Below are 17568 nucleotides of genomic sequence, written 5' to 3'. Positions count from 1 at the left end.
ATGTAAGAAACCGTGGGAATTAAATACCCAGAACGGCGCTGTGCTAAACATCAATAGGACAAACAACTATTTACAACTTATGAATCGAGCAGCATACCCTTTCTTTATACAACGTTTTGAATGTTTTAATCCACAATTGCAAGACAACTGTGTGCGCTTACCTCTCCCCAGCGCAGCTCGGCGCGAACTGAGGAGACGGCACGAACTCACAGGATGTGACACAGAAACAGGAAACAAGAAAATAAAAGCTTCTCCATCAAAATAAAATACAATTCAAAACCCAAAGAAAAACAAATATACATATATAATGGGGATGKATTTGGAACCACACTAGAGTCCAAAAATAAAAACRGTATAAAACAGAAATAACCCACTGCAGTACAAAGGCGACAGCAATCATGCGTTTTGAGAAGGTTCACCATAAAAAATAAAAAACTATAAATTTAACTCGGCTACACCATGATGTTCAGAATTTAGGTCTCATGGCATCTCAACGTGTCAACATTGGGTAGTGGACTGAGGGAAATACAGCTCTATTTTGCAAGAGCTACACAGCTTTTATCGCTTTGCAAAAATTTAATCAGCACAGAAACTCCAAAGCACAAAAAGATGCAACTGTATGTATATATATTTTGTCATAATACCCCCAAAAAGTTAAAACTACTTTCACCCCTGGGCATGACTCTGGGTCTTTAAAGCAATCAGGGAACATTAACTGTTAGTTTGAATATTAACAAAAATATTTTCTGTACAATGAACCACTCCGGAACATGTTTTTTGAATTATTTTTGATTAAGCTATGCAATGATAAATTTTCAGATGGGAGGAATGTTAAAGTAAGATCATGTTCAACAAGTCTATTGTATGTAATTGTGCATATTCTGCTTTTATATCATCCATTCAACCAAAACTATGTTTTTCAGTGCTCCTAAAACACATGTAAAATAGATTTTAATGGATAAGATAGATCATTGTTTGAATATTCTTTCTCCAATTATACTTTTTCATGGCATACTTCTATAACTGAACGATACCTACAGATATCTTAAAATCTGTTTGGCCCATTGCACTGCAACACCAACATGTATTTACATCTCCATTTGAAGGAGTACATGTTGGAATACAGGTTTTTTTGCCAGTATTCCAGTATTTGTGATTAAATACTGAGAATGTTTAATCACAAAGTCCAGATTAGGAAGCGATTTCAGAAGACTTAAACAGCTTAGTATGCCAAAGGAACTATAATGACCAAAATTTTACATGTGCAAACAGGGGCGCGGTATAGGGGGCAAAAGTGATAATTCTAGGGGCCATGACCAACATTTATTTTTTGTTAATAGAAATTTTAAAAAAAATCGGGGGCTTGTCAATTACAAAATTAATCATATTGTATTTTCAAAGATTGTTTTTAGCAGTAAAAATTTTATGTTCCCACTAGGGTTGAAACGATTCCTTGAGTAAGTTGAGTATCTCGATTATTAAAATTCCTCTAGGAAAGTTCACCTGCCTCAAAGCTTAGTTCATTTATACCTTATTATTTAGCTCACCGTGTTCCGACCGGAACATTACTTACATTACTTACGGTGCGCAGAGCTCTCATTTCCACCTCTGAGTTGTTGACTAAATGTTAGAGGCAATCTTCAAGTTCGGCCCGTGGAGGATTTTATTAATTGGTGATAATGCCCAGGTTTTCATAGTTTCAACAAGCATCCTTAAAATGAATGGCATGATGCCTGGAGTACGGCAGCCTTTCTCCTCCGGGAGCTGCTGGTTCAAAGCGAAAGGCGGGAATAGTGCTACGGGAGTATTAATACAGGTAAGCGGATAGACTGAAAACGGCGGGCGGCTGAGTAGTTGATGGTTACCAGGGTTTACCCCAGAAAACTTGCTAAGCCCAGTGGTCGGGGCGTTAAGGCGGTCCACCGTGTTTTTGTATTAAAAGACGTTAAGTTGACAGGAAATGTAAAAGTATTACTGTGTAATTTATATGTTACGGGAAAAGATCTTCAGCGAAATGCTATTTGAACCCACAACTAGTCCAAAAACAACACATTTGCACTTCTGTTTAATCCAAATTAAGTCAGCAGGTTCATCAGGACCCCAAGCGCTTCAGGGGCCCCATAAACGCTAATATTTTAGCGTTTTTTGAGATTTGATAATCTCAAAAAACACTAGTTTTTTGAGATTATCAATGCTGTTAAATTTTTTTCAATTGTTTAGGCATACATAAATTAAATGATTTGAAATTGTTTAACATTTAAATACAAGATGTTAAGGAGCTGGCAAGTTTACTTTGTAAAACTTCAAAGAACAATATTCATAGTTGGATTGTTTTGTTACCATAGCAACAATCTGATGCTGTGAGTTTAATCTTTGAATTTACAAATTCAAAAGAGTAAACTGCGATTAGAACTTACTGTTTTTTAGGCTGGCCAATTAAACTACTCCCTTCTCCCATATTTCACAAACTCTAACACAGAAGCTGTTAGAGGTGCTGACATTTTTAGGAACAAAAGGGGCCCCTAAGTCAAATTCTGCTCAAGGCCTCATACAGCCTTGGACCAGCCTTGCATGATGACATAATCTGCTGCACTACGCAGAGATCCGCAACAAATGGGAGATTTAATTTAATGCTGCTAATGTGGCTTTAGTAGCTCTTCCATTTCGTGTCTGTTGAGTTTTTAATAAGCGACACAGAGACTATTCTGGTTGGTCGAGTTTATGGGACGAGTTTCTCAGATCTCTGCGTGGCCGCGCGCATTAACTCTAAGTAGACAACGCATTTGATATGGTTTGATGCATCATGTAACCGGAAAAATAATACTAAAATAATATAAAATCAGCGTGAGAGAGATCTCCGAGGAGAGCGCGAAAGCTCCTCACCGGGCTGAACCTGCATGATGAGGTTAGCGCTGCTCATTATCCACTAACTCTCCGGCCAACCGGGACCACAAACATAAACTTTACAGGGAAGACAGACACAGAGCCACATGCTGGGCAGCGTGTTGAGATGTAAACGCCCCATATAATTGTTCGTTCACAAAGATAAATCATTCTCACCACTCTACAACGCGCACCTCTGAATTCGCTACAACTTATTTCTGCGGTTCACACAGAGCTGCGCAACCAGAGCTAACGCGGTGGGGTTTAAACTCTTAACTAGAGTTCTCCAAAGGATCATAATTCCTCCCAGTAGGTTTATGTAAATATCCATACAGGTCAGCATGTGTCCAGTTTGAGTGAAAGGAGGCGCACACAAGCTGAGGTAAAGCAGTGACGCCGAGGCGCCAGCTGTGTGATTGGTCCGCGCGCTTTCGGGTTTAAATGCATAAACTATAAACCTATCTATTATAAATCTATCCTTTAGGAATGAATCTTCTCTGCTAGTGAAATACTAAGAGCAAAAGAGACATATGCAGCCCAGCTTAAAAAAAAACCCCCAAAAAAACCAAGATTTAGTTTTTTTTTGTTTTTTCCCCTTAGAAACGTAAACAAGCAACACTTAACCTGGCGGCAGGGCTAGTAAAGCATGGCGGGCCGCCAGGCTTATAATACACTGGGGGAAACCCTGGTTACAATGTAAGTGCAGCTTTACGGAATAGCACAATAAATTTCATATCACCCTGGTCTCAACAAACGAGTGGCGGAAATCATCGTGGCGGTACATGGCTGGTAGATGAGTTTGAGTGTGACGAATGAAGGTGCAGTAAATATCCCATATTTCTCCCCCCCCGCCCATTCTTACGTTCGTCCCCTGGTCTACCGGTCCCTGGACTTATGTTCGTCTGTCCCTTGGTCTATTTCCTCCCCTCCACCCCCATCTCATGTTCGTTCGCTCGCCTGCCCCCCACCACCACCCCAAACCCTCCCCCACTCCAGGCGACATTTCCCATATTCTCAAACCCAAAGCTGGACAGGTATGGGGTAAGGTGAGAGTTAATCTGTTAAACTAAAAGCTGGATTTTAGACATTTTTTATAAGCGTATTTATGAACCTGGCTCTTTATTATTAAATTGAGTATAATTTCAGATCTTTGTATAACTTTTCTTCAGGTTAACTTAGAAAGTGAGCTATTATTGTTGCAGGTTAATTTTCTAAACTACAAAAAAGTAACTGTTAGGGATGCTCAAATATGAAAAAATGGACTGATATTGATATCCAATAGTAACGCTGGTGTTATGGAAGATTTACCAATATTTTATTTTATCATTTTTTTATCCAATCAATAGATTACTCATCTACTAAAATATTTGTTTACAACAGCCTACTTCCCAATCCCAGAGCAAAAAACACACATCCATATTTGCCCTGAAACCCCCCATCTGCATTTAAATGGTTTGTTCCTGCTTGGAATGCTTGAGAGTGACGCTGTTAGCAGCAGCCAGTGGAAATCACGAATGATTGTGGCAGTTACTATGCTGCTAAGAAAAGTTATAAAATCAGGTTCTCAAAAAAAAGAGAGAAAAAGGCAAGAGTGTTAATTTATTTAACCCGGTTTTCCTCCGAGAGAGGTGGGTAGACTGTGAGATTATTAACCATTTAGCTAAGCTAAGTTTGTAGCTTAGCTACAAACTAGTTTTTACCTACTTTTCACTAATATTTAATGAATTAAGGAAAGAAATTACCAACATATTCATATATTTAACTTGCCCTTGTACTTTTTACCACTTAACAACAGATGAGTCAGTCAGCAGCAGCTCTAACCCACGTCCCTCCTGACCCATCCTCTTCTGGGTGAAATTGAAGCTGCAATGTCACTTTTATATAAATATTTTTTTCACATTTTTTTAAAAACTGTCATTTTGTTGTGAGCGTATGGTATGAGAGGTAATTTGTGAAAAGTCTATTTTCTCTACCTTATCCCAGTGCTAGAAACAACCAGTCAGTGGCAGGAGAGTTTTAGTGCTGTCAATCAAAATCTCATGTGGTGCTGCTCATCCTTATTCCCCTTCGATTTGTGCCATTCTGCTGCTAGCATAACACAGAGCTGTGCAGATTCAAATGTGAATGCTCAGTTTAGTTAGCATAGCTACCAATTGTTAAGAAAATAAATTTAAAATATGCTAATTTAAAACTTAACGACATGTATGTAACGCTCTTGTTAAATGTGCAAGTCTGACTGCAAGGTGTAGTGTTAACCACTTTGTAGAATCAGAAGTAGGTATGGCATGGAGTCATGATTGCGGTGAATAATTGATGCAACTGATGCAAAGAGGTTTGTTTATATTGCTATTTATTGCAGCGGAAATAATAATAATAATAATAATAATAATAATAATAATAACAGCAACAACTTAACAAAAATAAATTGCTCAAAAGAAACAAGGGGAGGGGAGGGGGGAAACAAACAAACCAACAAGAAATAATAATAATAATTATCAGTTATACTTCAAAACCAAATGGAGTTCAAAAGAAGTCCAAGAACAAGGGGAGAATAGTTCTTTTCCTTTTAATACTCCTTTAGAGTTTAGTTTGTTTCCTGTGTGGAAAGTGTCGTTTTTTTTGTCTCATGATGACACAACTGATGTGCTTTTTGCTCAGTGTTTTCACTTCAGCAGAAACACTTCTCTTGGAAATGTGTACTCTGTCTGCATTCCACCACACAATCTTGGATGAGCTTGACCGACATGCAATGTTGAGAATATATAATCAGATTTACCCTGAAAATTGTACTTTGATATACACACTTGGTTACATCCCTAAGGTGAGCTAAGTGTGGTCAAGTGCTGGTGAATGTCACTCTGTATTTGTTCCATTTGTATGACTTGTAACATTAGAACATTTTTGGGATTAATGTCTGTTTTCTACTTAACCAAATCTCATTATTTCTCAAGGTAATAACACTGAGGGGTTTTGGTCAGGTCCTGGAACTGGTAAGCAGACCTGGGCGGTGCACAGAAGGTAAAATGGGTGAACTACAACAGAGACTACAGTCTGAAAAGCCGGTGCTCAAGAGTTCATTTGCATTTGCATGGCTCCCAGCAACTTCTTTTAAATATGAAAGCCTCTTCTAGGCCCAAAGGGACAGGGGTGATGGGGCAACAAGGACACACACAATTTTTGACAAATCTTGGCAGTGCCCTACAATTTTCCATTCTGACAAAAAAACTCTTGTCGATAGCCCTCAATCTCCATGTGCATGGCAGAAATAGGTGTCAATAGCTGTTGAAAATTTCACTTTTCATGCAGTGTTGTAGCATCCAATCTCCACTCTAATTCAACCCAAAGGTTTTCAAAGTTGTGATGTGAATGTTAAGACTCCTTGACCTTATGTAATATGCTTTTTACACTGGCTCAAGGTCAACCCCATGCTTTTGGGAACATGAAATTATCCAGAATGGCACAGCACTAAGTGTTCCCATCACTAGAACTAAAGGGGTTAAGTCCACACCCTCAAAAGCAATCCCACACTAAAACAATCTTTCCGTCAAACTTCACTCTTGGCACCAGCCAAAGTATTGTTCTCCTGAGTATAGCCAAACCCAGGCTCGTTCATCAATTTTCAGGACAATAAAACATGATTGGTCAAAATGGAAAACATGTCTCCACTAGGCTGGAGTACAGTGGCAGTCTGCTTTACTGCTCCACATCCAGGGGCGGATCTAGAAAAATATTTATGGAGTGGCAAGAGGGGGCAGGGATTTTTTCAGGGGTGGAAGTATATATTTGTTTTTAACTGGCATTGTTTCAAAATGAGCTTCATGTAGCACCGAGGCTTAAATACAATTTCTTAATGTATAGTTAATTATTTTTACGCCTTTCATTGATATGCATTATTGGATTGGACATCGCCTATTAGTCGCTATGTGATTCATTGAGTTATGTCTAGAAAACTATTTTGTCCCAATACACGACGAACAGAAATCTGTCACGAAAATATTAGTAGCACCATCATTTGTTATTAGATATATATCTATTAAATACGACTTAAAATAAAGATTAGAAAACTGATGTTTGATAAATTTTCCATGATACAAATCCAAGGTTTCCCCCAGAAGACTTGCTAAGCCCGGTGGTTGGGTGCCGTCAGCGGGCTAAAAATGATTAAAGTTGACAGGAAATTTGAAAATATCACTTGATAATTATGAGTTATTAGAAGATTAATATCTGAACATCAATTATAACGTCGTAAAAAATGCAAACATTAAAAAAAAAACTTAAATTTGCAATGCTAAGCCCGGTGAGGGCACAAGGAAAGCCTGGTGGCCCGCCAGGCTTATAATACACTGGAGGAAACCCTGAAATCTATAAACAGTTTAGTTTCTGTTAAGTTCTGTTAAGATACAAGAAGGGGCGAATTTCTATCTATATTGGTCAATCGTTTTATTTTAAATATGCTGTGGGAGCCATAGTTTGACGACTGTTATAAATATCACCACGTTTTACGAACAGAGGGGATTAGTTCAGTTTTTGTCGCTTCTTTTTATGAACTGCAGCGGCTGCAGTGTGCCACAATAAAGGTACAATAAAGCTGATAAACAGGTGAAGAACCAAACTAGACAGAACCACTTCTGACTGTTTGCCAAGCCAAACATCCAATAAAAGTTCCACCAAACTACTACTGAGGCACTGGGGTCATGTTTCTTGACACAGGCAAAAGAAGGTTCAATGTCCAAACTTATTGATTGTTCTTGGTGATTTATTTTTCTCTTTCACCAAACAATTACAGAGATCAAACTTTCATTTGTTCTCATGCTACCTCTCTTAAAAACCATCGGCCCCAAACCCAAATGCCTGCTGGTCCTTCACCAGGCCCCTACACTTATAGAAAGTGGACTGACCCACATTACTTCCTGTCTAAATTTAGAAAATAAATAAGAAAAATAATAAAACTAAAAATAAATAAAATCAACAATTATCAACCTACAAATAAACTCTGTAAATAATACAAAAAATAGAAATTTAAGAATAAAGTAACAAAATTCAAATGGATAAAGAAATAACGAAAAAATAACTCCAACCACTTTTGTTTCGGTTTTTCTTCTCTGTATGTCGGTATTACACAACCACAACGGTATTACACAACCCGTTGCCATGGCAACCAACAGACAACAGCTCAATGAGCAGATAGAGCAGAGATTCCCGATCAGGGGAATCAACACCACAAAAACTAACATTTCCCACACAAAAAAGTAGCAAAAACACTAAAACAGAACATTCAGTCTGTTACATTATGCTGTCAGGCTTAATGTCTATATTGTCATTAATATATTTTTGCCTTAACACAGCGGGGGTTGATTAGCTGATTTAAACAGCTGCTTTACTGATGACTTGGTGTGCGGGTTTACCTGTTTACCTGTACGGAACCAAAACACTGAACAGCACAGCACATGTTAAGGTTATCAAAGTCAATAGAGAAGGTTGGCAACAGTTAGGCTAGCATAACTGACCCACTGCTCATTTGTTCAATGTTTTCTTTAAATTTAAACGTTTTCCTCACCTGTTAAATCTGAAGCCTATGTTACCATTATCTATGGTTGAATTAACTGCTAAACATTGCATTCGTTGTTCTGATTCTTTGCGTGATTGTAGTAGTTTCCTGACCACCGATATTCCTGACCAATGGACGGCAATGGCGCACGATAAGTCACGTCATGTCCAGTAATATATCCATCAATGCTCTGTCCTTCTCTCGCACTTCCCGCTACTTAGCAGTAGGTGTCAGGTTACATTGTGTTGCATTCAATGTTGTCGGAAAAAAGAGATTCATGCGCTTAATGTCCGATTTCCCACAACTATTTATTAAATTCATTGTCGCTAGCTGGGGTGGCAACAAGGGTGGCAAGGCTCTCATTTGGGGTGGCAAATGCCGCCCCAGTAGATCCGCCCCTGACCACATCCATGTCCATTGCATGGAGCTGCTTTAAAAAAAAAAAAAAAAATCTGTTCCATTAAATTTTTTAATTACTTTATGCAATGTTGTTGAGTTAATGTGAAGACCACATAAAGTTTGGCTATTTTTCTTGTTGAACCCTAAAATAATCCTTTCAGTACTTTAGCTTTCTGTAAATGTTCTGTTCTTTTTTTGTGGAGCACCTTTGAGCGTTTTAACACTTTGCACTTTTGCAGCTTTTGATTAAAGCTTAATGTGCAGCTTCAATCAAGCTTTTTGCACATACTAAGAGTAACCCAACTCTTGGTATGTAAACATAAGTATGTTGTACAACTGCAACAACTGTCCCCTGTGAAACAAATGATCTCACATGGAAGAAAACCAAAGGTTTAATTTTACATGAAATAAATGAATCAAGGCATGAATACACCTTGAGTGGAATCTGTGGCTTTACTTTGCATTTGTGTTGGTGTTGTAATATGCTTATGCTTTGTTATATCTAACAGCAAACGGTGGAATGTTTGGTAGGGCCTGAGAATTAAACTCTTTCTTGCTCATCAAAATTGATCATCTTAACAGTTACAAACCCAACATACACCCAATGTTCCTGCTTTCCAGCAGAGTCACTTATGACAAGCTTTTCTCTTCACTTTGAAACATCCCTATCCAGCCATTAAAGTAGCAAAGTGTCCTGAAGCTGTGAGACTTTTTTTTATTTATTTAGATTTTATCAGCTTTATAAAAGTCAAAAAGTGAAACTGCACCACATCTGCACATCCTTCCTGTGCTTTTTGACTTCCAACTGCTCTGATGGACGGGGAACACCATTTGAACTCACTCTCTTCCGTCTTGTAGAAAGCGGTGTACACAAGTACACGCAGAGATCTTTTCCTTCCTTTCTTTTCTATTTTTAGGGACTGTCTGCACCCGAGTCTGAACGCACTCAGTGAGCAACGGAGGAATGGACGGCTGTGACCTCAGAGGAAGGGAGGTTTTGTGTGTGTGTGTGTGTGTGTGTGTGCGTGTATGTGCATGTGTGTGCGTGTGTGTTTGTTTGCGTTGTTGTCATCAATACAGATTTATTAGTAAACAAACATATCGAGATCTTTATGTCAAATCATAAAATGACAAAAATGTCATTTAAAGTGTGCTACTTGGTGAATATTTTCCAATAAATCTAAAAGCCAGGGGTGAAAAGCAGCTTTGAGGGTTGATTTCCATATTAGAACAAATGACAGAAATGGAAAATAATGGTTCTTGTTTTTTAAGTCACTCAGCCATGTGTGCTGTATAGCTCCTCCTCTGTCAGACTCATAGTAATATTGTGCCTCCATCATCTGTCCATCTGCCACAATAACTTCCTTCCTTCCGTTCCTTCCAGAAAATGCAGATGGATGAGAATAATTATCTTATTAAACCTCAAAACACTCGTATTGTCCTGCTTTGTGTTGAGGCTGCAGAACAACACTGATATGGAGCGAACGCTGGCTGAACCAAAGGGTTTTAACAATAAAAACTAATCAGGCATACCCTCATCTGCTAACTTTCCTCTCTCCCTTTCTTCTGCACTTTGATGTTGGAACAAACTTTCTCTGTCCTCCCCCTCATTCAGCTCTCTGGGTTCCTTCTCTCACTGTTTGTAATACTGAACCCACTGACATTTGGTGCGCCATGTCTTCTCTCAGTGCTGTTTGGTTGTGAGTGCATTAGTATGTCAGTTGGGGTATAGGGTGGTGGTGTATGGATGCTGTGGTCAGCACAAGCCTCCACTGGAAAGTGTGAAAATCCTAGCCTGATGCTTCCACAAACAGGTTTTAACACCCAGCAATGTTTTACCAATGTGCACATACGCATTACCTCACTTCCTGGTGTGTTTCTTTGCCTTTTATTTCAAAACAATTATTCTGATTCCATTATACTTATCTGTGTGTGTCTGTGTGGGTGTATTTGCGTGTACTTGCATATAGTACATGAAGGGGACCAACATGACCACCTAATTTGAAATTGACCCGCAATAGCACAACATCTTGATATATACCTGTAAGTTTCTTAAGTCACTTCTTATTTTCATGTTCATCCTGATGTAAATCATAAAACCACCGGCATAAAATAATGACTATCACTGCAGCGGATGTTCCACCCCATCCATGAGAGTAAAGCGACGTGCCGTGGTGGGCGTCCCTTATTTTAATTTCTGAAAGGTGGCAACCCTAGTTGAGGGAGCGGTGAGATTAATTTGTATTTGTGAACAAAGAATTATATGCACCGTTTACATACTGCCCAGCGTGTGGCTCTCTGTCTTCCCAGCAAAGTTTATGTACAGGTCCTTCTAAAAAAATTAGCATATCATGAAAAAGTTCTCTGAACGAGCAATGAACCTAATCTGACTCAACGAAGTAACTCTAAACATCTGCAAAAGATTCCTGAGGCTTTTAAAAACTTCCAGCCTGGTTCATTATTCAAAACCGCAATCATGGGTAAGACTGCCGACCTGACTGCTGTCCAAAAGGCCATCATTGACGCCCTGAAGCAAGAGGGTAAGACACAGAAAGAAATTTCTGAACGAATAGGCTGTTTGCAGAGTGCTGTATMAAGGCACCTCAGTGGGAAGTCTGTGGGAAGGAAAAAGTGTGGCAGAAAGCGCTGCACAACGAAAAGAGGTGACCGGACCCTGAAGAAGATTGTGGAGAAGGGCCGATTCCAGACTTTGGGGGACCTATGGAAGCAGTGGACTGAGTCTGGAGTAGAAACATCCAGAGCCACCGTGCACAGGCGTGTGAAGGAAATGGGCTACAGGTGCCGCATTCCCCAGGTCAAGCCACCGTTGAACCAGAAACAGCGGCAGAAGGGCCTAACCTGGGCTACAGAGAAGCTGTACTGGACTGTTGCTCAGTGGTCCAAAGTACTTTTTTCGGATGAAAGCAAATTTTGCATGTCATTCGGAAATTAAGGTGCCAGAGTCTGAAGGAAGACTGGGGAGAAGGAAATGCCAAAATGCCAGAAGTCCAGTGTCAGTGATGGTCTGGGGTCCCATGTCAGCTGCTGGTGTTGGTCCTCTGTGTTTTATCAAGGGCAGGCTGAATGCAGCAGCTATCAGGAGATTTTGGAGCACTTAATGCTTCCATCTGCTGAAAAGCTTTATGGAGATGAAGATTTCATTTTTCAGCACGACCTGGCACCTGTTCACAGTGCCAAAACCACTGGTAAATGGTTTACTGACCATGGTATTACTGTGCTCAATTGGCCTGCCAACTCTCCTGACCTGAAACCCATCTGTGGGATATTGTGAAGACAAGACCCAATACTCTGGATGAGCTTAAGGCTGCTATCAAAGCATCCTCGTGACACAGACACAAAGTGGAAGAGCTACTAAAGGCAATTATCAGCATTTAACCTAATCTCTCGTTTGTTGTGCATCTCTGCATAGTGCAGCGGATTTAATTCATCATGCAGGGCCAGTCCAATGCTGTATGAGGCCTTGGGCAGAATTTGACTTAATCCTTGTGCATGCAAGGACTGGGGCAGACGTAGAGGACTGTGGTAAATAATACAAGTTTTACAGGTGTGGGGTCGGTTGGATCCCATTTCTAAATACGAGTTAAGAACCCCTCTTGCTGCTAAAAACATCAGCATCTCTAACAGCTTCTGTGTTAGATTTAATCTGGGACAGGGAGAGTAGTTTAATTGGTCAACCTAAAAAGCAATTGGTTACAGTTTACTAATTTGTATTTGTGAACAAAAAGAGCTCAAACTCAGAGATTAAACTCAGCATCAGATTGTTGCTGTAGTAACAAAACAATCTATGAATACTGTTCTTTGAAGTTTTACAAAGTAAACTTGCCAGCTCCTTTAACACCATTGGGAATCTCAATAAATATGTTACATTTATTCATCTGTGGTTTGTGTTAAAATTAGAAATGTGCCAATCAGGTTTTTTTCTGCCGATTCCGATCACCCATGAAGGCCAATCACGGCCGATCACCGATACCAATCACATAATTTTTTTAATCATAAGCACAACCAGTTACATTATGTGGAAAAAGGAACCATGAATTCACCTTAATTTAGACAAAAACTTGTTTTTAATAACTTTTTCCAAGAAAAAAACAAAACAAAATAGGCATTGTGCAAATTGTACTGCTAAAGCTAATACTATCTTTAACAGATTGAAAACATAGGCTCTGATAGGCTTCACATGGAACGTGAACACCTTCGAGCTGATAAAAAAGGCCCAGCAAAGACCATACTTCCTGAGGGTTCTCAGGAAGAATAACATCAAGGAGAAACTGCTGGTGTCCTTTTACAGGTGCTCCATAGAGAGCATACTGACTTATTGTATCTGCGTAAGTTATAACAGCACTGTGGCTCAAAGGAAAGCTCTACAAAGGGTTGTGAATACAGCCCAAAAAATCATTGGCTGTTCTCTCCCCTCACTGGAGGACTTGCACAGTGACCGCTGTCTAAAAAAAGGCACAACTCATCACAAAGGACACTTCTCATCCTGGATATTCTCTGTTTACACTGATGCCTTCAGGCAGACGATACAGAGCAATCAGAACAAGAACCAACCGATTCAGAGACAGTTTTTATCCTACAGCAATAACAAAACTAAATGCAATCAAATAACCATTAATCATTATCAATAATGTGTGTGAGAATGTGGTTATTCTTATTCTTATTTATTAGTTTTATTTTATCACCTACTTGTTATGTATTTCTTACAGTTTATGTAAAGTGTGACACAAGTTTTTCTTTCTTTTAGCATATGCACTGACTTAAGGCACTTTTTAAATTTTGTTGTTCTTGTGACAATGACAATAAAGATTTAAAGAAAGATTTAGTTAGATTATTTAATTTGTTCGCATCTCAAGATCAGCTTGGTCTTTGCCTGATTTCTAATTATGCTTATGTTAGATCTGCAGAATAATTTCTCATCCAACAACGTGATGCTTCCTCTGCTGGAAAATGTTTCAATGTTTGTATAATGTTCGTATTTTGTCTAAGTCTAAATATGAACTTTTATTACACTTTTCAAAGAACTGAACAAAATACAGATTTTAAAATCTACTCTGTTGATGAAATTGCTTAGAATACTCAATTAAACCAAAATTTTCACACATGACTGTTTCTTCTTCGTCAACAGATTGATCTGGAGCCGGAGGGGAGAGTCTTTGTTGTTGTTGACTTATCAGGATCTTCCAGTGAAGGTAAGTTCATCACGGTGTGGATCTGCTAACAGAAGCTGTTGTGTAATTGTCCTATATTTTGGATTGAGTGCTTATTTCTTGCTTATTTCTTTGAGTTACCTGCTGATGGAGTCATTTAAATAATAGTTTCAGTCTTGCTCTTATTGCTTTCCATGGCTTCTTGTTTTATGAAAAATGACTCCAACCGGTTTCAGAAGCACAGCAAATGCAACTTGCAATAGTTGCAACATCTTGCATTAATTTTGAGGTTTCCATTGACTCATCGAGGCGTCGTGTGTGTTTGTACATTATGGCACGGCTTTATATGCCTTATTATTTGTCTTATTTTAACACCCTATGAAGAATAGATGACTTGACCTTTTTGTTCTTTTATGGTAAATTTAATTTGTAATATTAAATTTCGAAAATGTACAACTCATAGGAAATTTTGTTATAGTATAAAATAAAACCAATTCATCTTTCATTCCTGATGCATACAAAAGCTACTTTATGTGGCTCTAGGTTAATTTAATTTATCTATTTACTACCGATCTGAAGATGAATAATTACTGAAATAAAAATATGAAATAGACATAGTCTTAAATACTAAAGCTAGCATTACCATTTCTTAACATGCTCTCATCTATGGAGAGCCATTCCAGCCAAAATTAAATAAATAAATAAATGGGTGAAATAAATAAAAATGAGTAAAATAAATCAAAAATGAAGAAAATGAGTGAAATAAAAAAATTGTTGAATAAATAATTTAGCTTTTTCATTAACCCAATTTTTCATTTATTTTTCATATTATCAATTTCTCAATTTCCTTTTTTTCATTAATCTATTTTTCATTTAACCATTTTTCATTAATCAATTTTTCATTTAACAATTTTTTTAACTTAGCTTTTTCATTAACCCAATTTTTCATTTATTTATTTTTCATATTATCAATTTCTCAATTTCTCTTGTTTAAATAATAATTACTGAGATTATTAATTTTGTTGGGCCATTAATTTGAACACGTTTTGTTGATTTTATCCTTAATAAGATGTATTGGATCAGAGGACGTGCTGGTCTCAACATCCTGGAGGCGTTCAGTTTGTCACCTACTGCCGAGATCAACTCAAAACCTTCCACTATCGTAATTGAGCCCTATTGATTAAATATGACTGTAGTTGGAAAACAAACAAATTCTTTCAGCCCGATGCTCTGTAGAGCTGCCTCTGGATATTGCAGTTCACTTACGATGTACAGTAAAGTCTGCTCCTTATAGTTGGATCACAGCTGGTAGCTACGAAGGTGTCCCGAGCCTTCAATCGTAAGCCATGGAAAAAGGAAATTGAAAAATTGTTAAATTAAAAAATAGATTAATGAAAAATGGGTAAATAGATAAAGGGATAAATGAAAAATGGACAAATGAAAAATAGATAATGAAAGATAAATAAATGAAAAATAGAAATTGAGAAATTGATAATCTGAAAAATAAATAAATGAAAAAATTGGGTTAATGAAATAGGGAAATTGAAAAGTGGTTAAATGAAAAATAGATTAATGAAAAATGTATAAAGGATAAATGAAAAAGAGATAAATGAAAAAGAGAAATTGAGAAATTGATATGAAAAATAAGTAAATGAAAAATTGGGTTAATGAAAAAGGTAAATTAAAAAATGTTTACATGAAAAATAAATGAATGAAAAATAGATTAATGATAAAACGGAAATTGAGAAATTGATCATATGAAAAATAAATAAATGAAAAATTGGGTTAATGAAAAAGCTAAATTATTTAACAATTTTTTTATTTATTTCACTCATTTTCTTCATTTTTGATTTATTTTACTCATTTTTTATTTATTTCACACATTTATTTAATTTTGGCTGAAATGGCTCTCCATACTCATTAAGGCAAAAGTGTTGGTGTTTACATCAGAGATTTAAACAGTTGTTTATGCTACATTAATTATATATATCTGAAAATATTATTGCTTAATTACATTCTTCAAAAACTAATATTTTTTATGAAATAGTGGAAACTGCATTATTTGCTTATACTTTTGCATAGATACATTTAAAAAATAATAATATTCTAAATGACTTCATAAATGTAAAAGTTTCTGTTCTGCAGTATAGCTTACCACCATCAGTCTGTGTCTGAAAGGGAGACTGATTGATTGCAGTGTAAAGTGCTTTTTAGTCACCAGACTTGACAAAGCACTGAACAGGCCGTGGTCATTCACCATTTTATCAACCTTTTTTCAGCTAGCTAACAATAAGCTACTCCCACTTAGTTCAACATTTTTAAAAATCTTTACGTTTTAGTATATATATATTAGAGGTGTACCGATCGATCGGCCACCGATCATAATCGGCCGATTTCCGTGAAAAAGTGTATGATCGGTGATCGCCGATCACAGTCTCTTGTTGCCGATTACACAAACCGATCACCTGCATCTCATTTCGCAGCCTGCCTGTGAAGCTGGTCTCCTCTTTCCTTCACACTGAGCAAACGCGCAGCAACAAATCCTAAGCGATGTGAAACTATAACGCACTGAGTGAATGGGGAAGTTTGCGTGTTGTGGCGGAAAATTGAAGCACGTGGGGTGAAGCGGGTCAAAATGCATCAACACGACGAATCTAATATGGCATACAAACAATGCCATACTTGACGGAGTTTGGCTACATCGAGGCTCACTGCAGTAAAAAAGACATACGGAGCGATCAGATAGCAGGTCAAGTAGCGCACAGCTACAAACACTCACACGGATTACCATGACGGTCAGAAAGCTAAACAAATAACCCGCAAAATTATTTAAGTCTTCGAGTTGCAATGTAAGACGCTGGTTCTACTCTCGCTGTTGAACCGCCGCTACGCGCTACAGGTAGTAATATTTCACAGACGGAGCACCACTTCTGCTCCACCTGGTAGTGACTCTCACACCGAACCTCTGCTTAAAGCTGCAGCATCTAACTTAAAAAATACATTTTACAAACGTTAAAACTTTTGCTGACCTAACATGAGACAAATAATCTCTGAAAAAATAATCGATCTCCTCCCTGTTCTGCATAATTACTCTGCTCAGTCAGAAACAGTCAATCAGAACTAGCACTAATCAGCTAGCCGCCATGCTAACAAGAAGTTTTCATTCAGTAACTCAGGATTGTTTATTGTAATGGAACCTGTTTTTACCTTTAAATGTTAAGTTTTATACTTGAATTTTTTTGGCAATGTTGAGATGTGGTTTATTTTGGCTATTTGCATTATTTAGCCTCTTCAGAGCCTTCATATGTTATCAATCTGTTAAAGATAGTATTATCGATAGCAGTACAATTTGCACAATGCCTGTTTTGTTTTTTTCTTGGAAAAAGTTATTAAAAACGAGTTTTTGTCTAAATTAAGGTGAATTCATGGTTCCTTTTTCCATATAATGTAACCAGTTGTGTTTATGATAAAAAAATTTGTTTAAAAATAATTATGTGATCGGTATCGGTGATCGGCCCCCATGGGTGATCGGTATCGGCAGGAAAAAACCTGATCGGCACATCTCTAATA

General features: G+C 37.7%; 1 protein-coding gene and 1 long non-coding RNA gene across 6 annotated transcripts in view; one reads left to right on the top strand and one right to left on the bottom strand.

Annotated features, from left to right (window-relative positions):
* LOC103476619 (uncharacterized) overlaps positions 1 to 451 on the bottom strand; it is an 8355-nt gene extending 7904 nt beyond the window's left edge. The window contains exon 1 of the long non-coding RNA XR_535512.1: positions 98 to 451. This is a non-coding gene — a long non-coding RNA (uncharacterized LOC103476619). The remainder of the gene's footprint in view (positions 1 to 97) is intronic.
* The window catches only part of LOC103476621 (protein kinase C epsilon type-like), a 242914-nt gene that overhangs the window by 81287 nt on the left and 144059 nt on the right, over positions 1 to 17568 (top strand). For all 5 annotated transcript variants that reach the window (XM_008429095.2, XM_008429094.2, XM_008429093.2 and 2 more), the window contains exon 2: positions 13977 to 14040. In XM_008429095.2, coding sequence (XP_008427317.1) covers positions 13977 to 14040 — 64 coding nt within the window. The remainder of the gene's footprint in view (positions 1 to 13976; positions 14041 to 17568) is intronic.

Source organism: Poecilia reticulata, linkage group LG15 (genome assembly GCF_000633615.1).
Source record: "Poecilia reticulata strain Guanapo linkage group LG15, Guppy_female_1.0+MT, whole genome shotgun sequence".
NCBI classification, from domain to species: domain Eukaryota; kingdom Metazoa; phylum Chordata; class Actinopteri; order Cyprinodontiformes; family Poeciliidae; genus Poecilia; species Poecilia reticulata.
Note: the sequence above shows the minus strand (reverse complement) of the source record. Positions and strands in the feature narration are given on the sequence as shown.